The 12,714-nt window shown below is 41.8% G+C and overlaps 1 protein-coding gene across 1 annotated transcript in view; it reads right to left on the bottom strand.

Annotated features, from left to right (window-relative positions):
• Positions 1-575: 575 nt before the first annotated feature.
• The window catches only part of surf4l (surfeit 4, like), a 30,612-nt gene continuing 18,473 nt past the window's right edge, over positions 576-12,714 (bottom strand). Inside the window, exons 5-6 of the mRNA XM_024418319.2 lie at positions 2,525-2,711; positions 576-2,094 (exon numbers count right to left, since the gene is read on the bottom strand). Of these exons, the coding sequence (XP_024274087.1) occupies positions 1,828-2,094; positions 2,525-2,711 (454 nt within the window). The 3' untranslated portion in view covers positions 576-1,827. The remainder of the gene's footprint in view (positions 2,095-2,524; positions 2,712-12,714) is intronic.

Genomic DNA, 12,714 nt, shown 5'->3' with positions numbered 1-12,714 from the left:
CATAAAAGGTCAGGTCAGTCTAGCTTAGTGAAGCAGCCTTGTCCGCTACTGACCACAAAACGGACTCCTTGAAATGTGATGACAAAGAGACAGCCTGGGAGGAGATTGCAAACCTAAACTGATGCCCCCTCATGGTCTCTTCCGCGTTGACAGGAATTCCTGATTGCTAGTATTGAGTCAGTGGGAGGAGTCGGGGCTACTCAGTTATGCCAATAAAACCACTGTGGTCGTAACTTCAGATTTGTCCAGTAGATGGCACAACTAACTAAAAGATTAACAGTTGAGCTAGAAATTTAAAAAAGATCTGGTTTGAAATAGAATAAAAAATGTAACATGTATCCATTTATCAACTTAGGTCTTTAGTGCAGTTAAATATTTGATTCACCTATCATGAAACAGAATAGTGGAAAATCTAGCAGTCACGAGTTATGAGGACAGTGAAAATTCATACTTTTAGACTGCCCTCAAAATGTCAATTATTTCCTGATATCATGGGAGCCTTGATATTCATGGTGGAAAAAAATTGTGCGGAGAAACACAGCCATCTACACAGAGCCGTAATAAACACACCAGAGTTTATGCTTTTGTTTATGATTTATAAATATTCAAAAACAAAATAGAAAATCATTATTTTTCTCATACTTTAATAAATGGAAAAACACTGAGTGAGACCAATGATAGAGGGCTTTAAAGCTAAATGGCCCTGTTGTGCTGGATGACATAGAATACTATAATTAACCAATTGTAAACTTTGGACTCAATTGACAGCACTCACATTTGTCATATGGAATAGTTTAACATGCTATGAGGACTCATAGTGACAAAATTTAAATAAAGAACAGAATAGAAATCTCCTCATGTGAAAGTGTCTGTACATTAAATGGCTTAAGGTGTTCATGGGATTCTACAAGGCATTTGAAAAGGCACAGAGAAACTCAGAAAGTGGACAAATACAGTAAAAAGCAGCTAACATGCTTTTTATTTTAACTAGGCAAGTCAGTTAAGAACCAATTCTTATTTACAATGACGGCCTAGGAAGAGCGGGTTAACTGCCTTGTTCAGGGGCAGAACGACAGATTTTTACCTTGTCAGCTCGGGGATTCGATCTAGCAACCTTTCGATTACTGGCTCAACGCTCTAACCACTAGGCTACCTAACGCCCCAGTTCATTGAACTGTCAAATTATGCAACTAGCCAAAAGGTACTTTTTTATCCCTTGTTCATCCTAACTTAAAATATTTGATAGAAAGTACTGCATTTGCCCCTTCATAGAAACCTACCTAACCATAAATATAGTAATGTATCTATTCTGTGCTAACTCAAATCAGCACAAAAGCAGCTACCATCATTTACACACAAGAGTGTAAAACTTGTCCTCTAAAACAGTGGGTTGTGTCTTTAGTTAAGGGCTGGCATTATTGAAAGCATAGACAAAAGATGCGCACAAAAAAATAGCAAAAGAAGCATGAAAGAATTACAGTATATAAATTGTACAAATACACCATTAAAGACAATACCTTGAAAATTGGTCACTAAAATATAAATTTGTTTTAAAAGACAAAAAACATTAGTGTTGTATTGGATATCCCCAAATCGAGAGATGGCCATGTCACGACGAGCTACAGTAGCAAAATAAAGACTGCAAACCATTTGTAAAGGTGCCTGTGGAGGACAGTCACAGAAAAGTTAGCGAGTGAGACAGACTGAGAATGAGACAGTGCTGAGGGGAGAGGTAGGGGGGGGGGTAGAGGTGCGTACTGCTTAGGCCATGTTCGGTAAGGTGGGGGTGGTCCCTGTCCTGTCGGTCCTGGTAACTTGGGTCGAGTCTCACCACAACTTCTTCTTTTCGTCCATGGACACCCCACCGGGCCCCAGAGCCACAATCAGTAGCAGCCCACCGATCACCGACATGGTCTGGAAGAAGTCGTACTTGAGGAAGTCGTGCATGGGCTTGTAGGCGGGCACCATCCAGAAGGCATTGAAGTATACGTTGACGGCAAACAGCCACAACACCAGGGTGAGGGCGGCCAGCTTGGTCTTGAAGCCGATTGCCACCAGCACGATCAGAGCTGTGCCCACCAGGTTCTGCAGAATCTAAAATGAGGGGAAGGTGTACAGTAGGACAGCAGTCAATGTTCATTCAAACTCGTACCAGGATTACAGAAGCATGTTGATATGGTTGCATCCCAAATGGCACCCTATACTTTATATAGTGCACTACTATTGTCCAGGCACCCCTAGTCAAAAGTAGTTTTAATAAAATGTTAATTAATAAATAAGGGAATACAAGCCGACTGCCTGAGACAAACAGTTTAGACCCGGGTTCAAATAGAATCAAATGTTTTTTTTTCAAATACATGGAGGTGCTTGATTGAGCTCGCAATGAAACCAATGGAAGTCCCAAAAGTAAAAAAATAAATACAATTTAAATAAACACCCTCATCCAGGCAGGCTCGATCAAATGCTGAATCAAAAGTAAAGAACAAATGCGATTTGAATCGGTATGCAGGAGCTCAGAACCCACAGAGATGAAGCTGGGGTCAAAGTGCAGCAGGGTCATGAACATGAGCACCAGGAGAACCCGTCCGCCCAGCTGCATGTACTGCTTGGGCGAGTGCTCTCCCATTGACGGCACCCCAGCAAACATGCTCTTCCCCTCCCCACGCGACTCGGCTAGCAACAGCAGGAGCCCCCCGCCCAGGGCCAGGTTCCTGGAAAGGAGGAGGCAGAGTGAGAGGGAGAAAGAGTTAAGCAAAGCAAGTGTATTTGCAGTTTTGCACAGAGATGTACAGTGGTTCCTCCTTTAAAAGTTGCGTCATACTGCGGCACACCTTGCGTGCTGCCTCAGCATTCTGTGGCGTCATTTAATTCTCAGCCATTTTTTCTGTTACTACTAGTTTGACCACTAGCATCTGAGAAGTATTTGATAGTCTTCCATATTGCAGACACACGGGAGACCAGGGTTCAATCCCCCAACGGGGAGGAAGGAGTAGGCTGTCCTTGTAACTGATTATTGTGTTATTTACTGTGTTATTTCATAGTTGTGATGTCTTCAATATTATTATTTCACAATGTAGAAAATAGTAAAACTATAGAAACATCCAGGAATGAGTAGTTGTGTCCAAACGGTTGACTGGCACTTGCTTAATTTGATTAATATTATGGTGTTTTTATTCCATGAAAAACAAAAACCCCCCTGGGTAAATTCAGACCGTTTCGCTCTCGGAGAACACACTGGACGTTCGGGCCGAGGCAGTCAAGCACCCAAGCTAACGTTGGCTAGCTTCCTAGTTACTTCCATACACAAATGAGACCACTCTGACCATTTTACTCACCCAAGCAGAGCTGGTTAGGCATGTTCTGTTAACCAGAGAGTTTGTGACTGTAATTGTGCTGCAGGAAACAATTTAATTATGCATTTTTGCCGACATTTACTGACACTGGCCATAATCAATGGTGTTGAGCGCTCGTAAATTCATTATTCCCGAGCTCTGGTACACAGACGAGAGTGCTCTGAAATCGGAGTAGATAGTCAGAACGAATTTACGAAAGCACCCGAATGTCCATTGAGAACGCACACCGACAATACCATTTAGCTAAGCTAAGAATGACAGGAATAATCAAGTCCATAAACGTTGGGTAGTTAGATAGCCTATAGTTAATACACTGTCAAGTTTGATGTATAACTACTAATGTTAGGTAGATAGCTAACATACTGGTACATACTGCGGTAATGATATGCTATGTGGACAGTGTAGCTAACAAATTGTCAGCCAACAAAACATGTAAGGTAACTTATTTAAAAAGTAATTACTTTACTTCATTGAGTTGCAAGCTACCACAAGGACGCGCTCTTTCGACTCTGTGGACAACTACGAAGGACTGTGTGATTGTATCTCAGGTAAGCAGCACTGGGCATTCTTCCGTCCAACTTTTACATAGCTCCTACGATTCAGTGTCGGTTCATAACATTGTACTATATTACATACATACATACAATAGAATGAATCATGCAATTATTATTCTCAAGCTAAACAAAATCATTTAGCTACGAATGCCTGTTCTCGCCATTTTCAGTTTAATTAATCTAACTTTCTTTCATGGCAACTCATAAGCAGGCCATGTCCTATTTGTTTCACAGTCAATATATAATCATATTTCATGACAGTGTAACAGTTAGCGTTGTTACAGAAGGATGAAAGAACACAATATGTCTGTCAGGGAATGCAAGAATGGTCAACGGAAGTCTCAGAGCAATGGGCCATCGTGTACAATGGCGAAGTCTTTGCAGAGTGTAGATGGTGCAGGTATCATTGCTTGTTCCTGCACCCATCTCTCATCCACATTGATACAAATCGTAAACTCAGCAAAAAAAGAAACATCCCTTTATCAGGACCCTGTCTTTCAAAGATAATTTGTAAAAATCCAAAGAAATTCACAGATCTTCATTGTAAAGAGTTTAAACACCGTTTCCCATGCTTGTTCAATGAACCATAAACAATTAATGAACATGCCCCTGTGGAACGGTCATTAAGACACTAACAGCTTATAGACGGAAGGAAATTAAGGTCACAGTTCTGAAAACTTAGGACACTAAAGAGGCCTTTCTACTGACTCTGAAATAACACTAAAAGAAAGATGCCCAGGGGTCCCTGCTCATCTGCGTGAACATGCCTTAGGCATGCGGACTGCAGTTGTGGGCAGGGCAATAAATTGCAATGTCCGTACTGTGAGACGCCTAAGACAGCTCTATAGGAAGACAGGTCGGACAGCTGATCATCCTCGCAGTGGCAGACCACGTGTAACAACACCTGTACAGGATCGGTACATCACACCTGCGGGACAGGCACAGGATGGCAACAACTGCCCGAGTTACACCAGGAACGCACAATCCCTCCAATGCTCAGACTGTCCTCAAAAGGCTGAGAGAGGCTAGACTGAGGGCTTGTTGTAGGCCTGTTGTCTGGTGAGGACCTGCCTTACATCACCGTCAACAACGTCGCCTATGGGCACACCCCCACCGTCGCTGGACCAGACAGGACTGGCAAGAAGTGCTCGACACTGACGAGTCGCGGTTTTGTGTCACAGCATCATCGGACTGGGCTTGTCATTGTAGGCAATCTCAACGCTGTGCGTTACAGGGAAGACATCCTCCCTCATGTGGTACCCTTCCTACAGGCTCATCCTGACATGACCCTCCAGCACAACAAAGCCACCAGCCATAATGCTCGTTCTGTGTGTGATTTCCTGCAAGACAGGAATGTCAGTGTTCTGCCATAGCCAGCGAAGAGCCCGGGTCCCAATCCCTTTGAGCACGTCTGGGACCTGTTGGATCGGAGGGTGAGGGCTAGGGCCATTCCCCTCCAGAAATGTCTGGGAACTTGCAAGTGCCTTGGTGCAAGAGTGGGGTAACATCTCACAGCAAGAACTGGCAAATCTGGTGAAGTCCATGAGAAGATGCACTGCAGTAATTAATGCAGCTGGTGGCCACCAGATACTGACTGTTTACTTTATTTTGACCCTCCCTTTGTTCAGGGACACATTATTACATTTCTGATAGTCACGTCTGTGGAACTTGTTCAGTTTGTGTCTCAGTTGTTGAATCTTATGTTCATACAAATATTTACACGTTAAGTTTGCTGAAGATAAACGCAGTTGACAGTGAGAGGTTTCTTTTTTTGTTGAGTTTGTCTTTTTCAAATCTAAAGAGTTATTTAAACTTCTTTATTCTTACATCATTGAAAATTTGTCTATGAATAAGTATGAAATTGGAGTTATTCTTCAACTGGTAATACATAAATAATGAAGGTTAATAGGTTAAACATTACACTTTAAATTCCAATGCTTTTTTTTCAAGATACAACAGGTAAGCATATTATTTTGTATCCATATTGCATATTTCCCATCACCTCACGAACAACCACAATACCAGTCTGGTGTTAAGCTTTCTGTGCTGTATTGACGTATCCTGAAAACGACATCTGCTGCTTTAGATTGAACGGTCATATCTCAGTTATTGTTTTCATTTCTACAAAACAATAACCTATTTTCTGTACTTTGAGTATGAGCTGATCAAGGGGTTAAAATGTAGATATAGCCAGATGTTCACTGGCCGAGGAACAGACCGTGGAAGCGTTATTCCTGGCAAAAGTGTCCATAACCAGAGGTAATTAAACTGTTCTGTGTTCTTTTTCCCTCTGCCCGTCTTGTTGTACATGGAACCTGTCTCACATGCACAGTTGAGGGAGGAGGATACATTGACCTGTCGAATTCTATCCACCTCTTCTGTGTGGGATATGTTCCTACCTCATCTATGGGCAGATCTGCAGCATTTCACAGAGTTGGAATAATCACCATTTAAGTACAGAGGCGAACCTGACACCTCACCAGCTGTGGCATTACGGAATGCTCCAAACACCTGTGCACATTTTTGTTTTTGCCTTAGCACTACACAGCTGATTCAAATGATCAAGTCGTCAAGCTTCAAGTGGTGTTTATGTCTAATAATGACATTATCTTCCATTATTTGTCCTTATGTGTGTTTTTCAGCATAAAGTACTTTGTCCACTTAGTGTGGATAGCAGGTGAGACCACACACACAATTATGTCTCTCCTTCACTTCATACCTCTCCTCCCTAAATCTAGGTTATATCAGTTGTGTCGGCGAACCCTTCCCGCATCTGAACTGGCTGACACAGAGGGCACAGCATGATCATAGGTCAACAGGAAATATTGTTAAAGAGATGCTTTACATTGAAATACAGATAGAGATGTAGTAGTCCCAGAGTTAATGATCCAAGATTAGTTTTGCATTTCACCTCCTGATGACTGACCGTGTTAGAATTAAAAAAAAAGGCTTAATCATGCTCTCTATCCATTGGTCTCTCATCTGCAGGTATTTTTTGATGTGAGAGAGGAATCCAGTCCCGTCACCGCCACCTCAACTACTCTTAAGATAACCTTCGGCCCAAGGCTAGTTAGGAAACACTATGTAATTGTGATGAACAGAGAATATTAGGGTATTAGCACTAATTCATTAATCATATGCTGTCGACCTCTGTTCTTACCGCTTTCCCTTCTACACCTCTCCCCTCATTTTATAATGCACATCTTATATGCATTGAAGTACAGATTGAACTTGTATTTATAATATGAATAATGCTAATACATGTATTAACACCTGGATAATGAACTTCTTTCAATAAAGCGTTTCACATTCTCCACTGGCTGAAATTAAGTATCTCATTGAAATACTATCCTGTGTCCTCAGATTAATGCAGATGGAGTTAGATGTGCATAGTTTTTCTGTATATATGAATTACAAATCAATCATGTTTCTAGTCTATTGCATAGTTACAATGTGTAATCATTGACGTCCCAGGAGCAGGAGTGGTAAACACTGTTTAAGTGTGTAATTGTAATGCAGACACAGCATCATTCAAGAATGAAGTTTGACTGAAAAATAATGTCAGAGATTCATACCTGAACCACACCTTTATTTGCCAAGGAAGAGTACATGATCAGTGAATATACTCAATGTACAGGCTACAATGTGGGGATCGCATGCGTGGTAATAACTACAGTACATGTACAGTGGGGCAAAAAAGTATTTAGTCAGCCACCAATTATGCAAGTTATTATGCAAGTTCTCCCACTTAAAAAAGATGAGGCCTTTAATTTTCATCATAGGTACACTTCAACTATGTCAGACAAAATGAGAAGAAAAATCCTGAAAATCTCATTGTAGGATTTTTAATGAATTTATTAGCAAATTATGGTGGAAAATAAGTATTTGGTCACCTACAAACAAGCAAGATCTCTGGCTCTCACAGACCTGTAACTTCTTCTTTAAGAGGCTCCTCTGTCCTCCACTCGTTACCTGTATTAACGGCACCTGTTTGAACTTGTTATCAGTATAAAAGACACCTGTCCACAACCTCAAACAATCACACTCCAAACTCCACTATGACCAAGACCAAAGAGCTGTCAAAGGACACCAGAAACAAAATTGTAGACCTGCACCAGGCTGGGAAGACATCTGCAATAGGTAAGCAGCTTGGTTTGAAGAAATCAACTGTGGGAGCAATTATTAGGAAATGGAAGACATACAAGACCACTGATAATCTCCCGATCTGGGGCTCCTAGCAAGATCTCACCCCGTGGGGTCAAAATGATCACAAGAACGACGAGCAAAAATCCCAGAACCACACGGGGGGACCTAGTGAATGACCTGCAGAGAGCTGGGACCAAAGTAACAAAGCCTACCATCAGTAACACACTACGCCGCCAGGCACTCAAATACTGCAGTGCCAGACGTCTCCCCCTGCTTAAGCCAGTACATGTCCAGGCCCGTCTGAAGTTTGCTAGAGAGCATTTGGATGATCCAGAAGAAGATTGGGAGAATGTCATATGGTCAGATGAAACCGAAATATGAGTTTTTACCAAAAAGTTAACTCGCCGTGTTTGGAGGACAAAGAATGCTGAGTTGCATCCAAAGAACACCATACCTACTGTGAAGCATGGGGGTGGAAACATCATGCTTTGGGGCTGTTTTTCTGCAAAGGGACCAGGACGACTGATCCGGGGCCATGTATCGAGAGATTGAGTGAAAACCTCCTTCCATCAGCAAGGGCATTGAAGATGAAACGTGGCTGGGTCTTTCAGCATGATAATGATCCCAAACACACTGCCCGAGCAACGAAGGAGTGGCTTCGTAAGAAGCATTTCAAAGTCCTGGAGTGGCCTAGCCAGTCTCCAGATCTCAACCCCATAGAAAATCTTTGGAGGGAGCTGAAAGTCTGTGTTGCCCAGCAACAGCCCCAAAACATCACTGCTCTAGAGATCTGTATGGAGGAATAGCCAAAATACCAGCAACAGTGTATGAAAACCTTGAAGACTTACAGAAAACGTTGACCTCTGTCATTGCCAAAAAAGGGTATATAACATTATTGAGATACTTTTGTTATTGACCAAATGCTTATTTTCCACCATAATTTGCAAATAAATCCTACAATGTGATTTTCAGGAATTTCTCTTCTCATTTTGTCTGTCATAGTTTAAGTGTACCAATGATGAAAATTACAGGCCTCATCTTTTTAAGTGGGAGAACTTGCACAATTGGTGGCTGACTAAATACTTTTTTGCCCCACTGTATATAGGACTTGCATCCTTGGCACAAAGTTATTCCAGTTGAAGTCGGAAGTTTACATACACCTTTGTCAAATACATTTAAACTCAGTTCCACAATTACAAAAATGTTATCCTAGTAAAAATTCCCTGTCTTCGGTCAGTTAGGATCATCACTTTATTTTAAGAATGTGAAATGTCAGAAAAATAGTAGAGTATGATTTATTTCATCACATTCCCAGAGGGTCAGAAGTTGACAATACACTCAATTAGTATTTGATAGCATTGCCTTCAAATTGCTTAACTTGGGTCAATCATTTCAGGTAGCCTTCCACAATAAGTTAGGTGAATTTTGGCACATTCCTCCTGACATAGCAGGTGTAACTGAAACAGGATTGTCGGCCTCCTTGCTCGCACACGCCTTTTCAGTTCTACCCACTAATTTTCTGTAGCATTGAGCTCAGGGCTTTGTGATACCACTCCAATACCTTGATTTTGTTGTCCTTAACTTGGGGTCCTAGTCCATTTGGAAGACCCATTTGCGACCAAGCTTTAACTTCCTGACTGATGTCTTGAGATGTTACTTCAATAATATTCACATCATTTTCCTGCCTCATGATGCCATCTATTTTGTTAAGTGCACCAGTCCCTCCTGCAGCAAAGCACCCCCACAACATGCTATCACCCCCATGCTTCACAGTTGGGATGGTGTTCTTCCACTTGCCAGCCTCCCCCTTTTTCCTCCAAACATAACAATGGTCATTATGGCCAAACAGTTCTACTTTTGTTTCATCAGACCAGAGGACATTTCTCCAAAAAGTACAACCTTTGTCCCCATGCGCAGTTGCAAACCATAGTCTGGCTTTTTTAATGGCGGTTTTGGAGCAGTGGCTTCTTCCTTGCTGAGCGGCCTTTCAGGTTATGTCGATATTGGAGTCGTTTTACTGTGGATATAGATACTTTGGTACCCGTTTCCTCCAGCATCTTCACAAGGTCCTTTGCTGTTGTTCTGGGATTCATTTGCACTAATCACCAAAGTACGTTCATCTCTAAGAGACAGAATGCATCTCCTTCCTGAGCGGTATGAAGGCTGCGTGGTCCCAAGGATGAATCAGACTTGTGGAGGTCTACAATTCTTTTTCTGAGGTCTTGGCTGATTTCTTTTGATTTTCCCATGATGTCAAGCAAAGAGGCACTGAGTTTGAAGGTATGCCTTGAAATACATCTACACCTCCAATTGACTCAAATTATGTCAATTAGCCTATCAGAAGCTTCTAAAGCCATTAAATAATTTTCTGGAATTGTTCAAGCTGTTTAAAAGGCACAGTCAACTTTGTATATGTAAACATCTGACCTACTGGAATTGTGATACAGTAAATTATAAGTTAAATAATCTGTCTGTAAACAATTGTTGGAAAAATTACTTGTGTCATGCACACAGTAGATGTCCTAGCCGACTTGTCAAAACTATAGTTTGTTAACAAGAAATTTGTGGAGTGGTTGAAAAACAAGTTAATGACTCCAACCTAAGTCTATGTAAACTTCCAACTTCAACTGTATATTCTACTCAATCCATAGGCTTTATTAATGGCATTCGGACTTGAAGTTGATACAACAACTCTGATAGCTGAGGTTCATAGATTGGTATGAATATTAGTTCAGAATCTAACATTTTGGTGTCCTTACAGATCAGCTACACACTGTAGCTAGCACTGTAGCTAGCACTGTAGCTAGCACTGTAGCTAGCACTGTAGCTAGCACTGTAGCTAGCACTGTAGCTAGCTACACATCCATAGGCATACAGTTATTTTATCATCCACTACACAATAAGCAAGTAAATAGTTAGCTAGCTATGTTACTTCAGCTGCATTGCATGGCAAGCTTTTATTTTACCTTTATTTAACTTGCAAGGCAGTTAAGAACAAATTCTTATTTTCAATGACGGCCTAGGAACAGTGGGTTCCTAGGGTTGACTGCCTTGTTTAGGCGCAGAACAACAGACTTGTAACTTGTTAGCTCGCGGATTCGAACTTGCAACCTTTTGGTTACTATTCCAACGCTCTAACCACTAGGCTACCCTGCCGCCCCAAAGCTTACACAATTGTACATTCAATTTGCAGTAAATGCTTCAGCTAGCTAGATTCTTCACATCCACTGTTTCCCAAGACGACAGCCTGGTTTGCTCAGGAGTCCCTAAAAACATTAAACATGAATTACAATGTCATACAGTACTTACGTCATAACACCAGCTAGCTAGCTGGCTAACGTTAGCTATCTAAATCGCGATTTTTGTGAATTAACTTTATGACATGTCTCTACATTAACTAACATATTCCTCTTAATTGTACATGTTTAGCTTGACTCGTTATGGCGTTATAACTACTTACATCTGCTTCCCCGTAATGTTTTGTCAGCCATCTTCGTTAAAGAAAGCCACCAGGGACGGGCGGGGTCGCGTCAAATTTGTCATTGGAACCACTCTATATGATTGGTGATATAAAAACCTTGGGACCCAAATGCATAATGAGTGCTTAAAGTCCCCCTTGTGGTGGTCTGGAGCAATGAAGCCATGACGCTGGGTACCTCTAAGTCCCATGGTCTAAGCTCGCAACTTTTAAAGGAGGAACCAAATCAAATCAAATTTTATTTGTCACATACACATGGTTAGCAGATGTTAATGCGAGTGTAGCGAAATGCTTGTGCTTCTAGTTCCGACAATGCAGTAATAACGAACAAGTAATCTAACTAACAATTCCAAAAAAACTACTGTCTTATACAGTGTAAGGGGATAAAGAATATGTACATAAGGATATATGAATGAGTGATGGTACAGAGCAGCATAGGCAAGATACAGTAGATGATATCGAGTACAGTATATACATATGAGATGAGTATGTAAACCAAGTGGCATAGTTAAAGTGGCTAGTGATACATGTATTACATAAGGATGCAGTCGATGATATAGAGTACAGTATCTACGTATGCATATGAGATGAATAATGTAGGGTATGTAAACATTATATAAGGTAGCATTGTTTAAAGTGGCTAGTGATATATTTACATCATTTCCCATCAATTCCCATGATTAAAGTGGCTGGAGTAGAGTCAGTGTCATTGACAGTGTGTTGGCAGTAGCCACTCAATGTTAGTGGTGGCTGTTTAACAGTCTGATGGCCTTGAGATAGAAGCTGTTTTTCAGTCTCTCGGTCCCAGCTTTGATGCACCTGTACTGACCTCGCCTTCTGGATGACAGCGGGGTGAACAGGCAGTGGCTCGGGTGGTTGATGTCCTTGATGATCTTTATGGCCTTCCTGTAGCATCGGGTGGTGTAGGTGTCCTGGAGGGCAGGTAGTTTGCCCCCGGTGATGCGTTGTGCAGACCTCACTACCCTCTGGAGAGCCTTACGGTTGAGGGCGGTGCAGTTGCCATACCAGGCGGTGATACAGCCCGCCAGGATGCTCTCGATTGTGCATCTGTAGAAGTTTGTGAGTGCTTTTGGTGACAAGCCGAATTTCTTCAGCCTCCTGAGGTTGAAGAGGCGCTGCTGCGCCTTCCTCACGATGCTGTCTGTGTGAGTGGACCAATTCA

Source organism: Oncorhynchus tshawytscha, unplaced genomic scaffold (assembly GCF_018296145.1).
Source record: "Oncorhynchus tshawytscha isolate Ot180627B unplaced genomic scaffold, Otsh_v2.0 Un_contig_766_pilon_pilon, whole genome shotgun sequence".
Classification (NCBI taxonomy): domain Eukaryota; kingdom Metazoa; phylum Chordata; class Actinopteri; order Salmoniformes; family Salmonidae; genus Oncorhynchus; species Oncorhynchus tshawytscha.
Note: the sequence above shows the minus strand (reverse complement) of the source record. Positions and strands in the feature narration are given on the sequence as shown.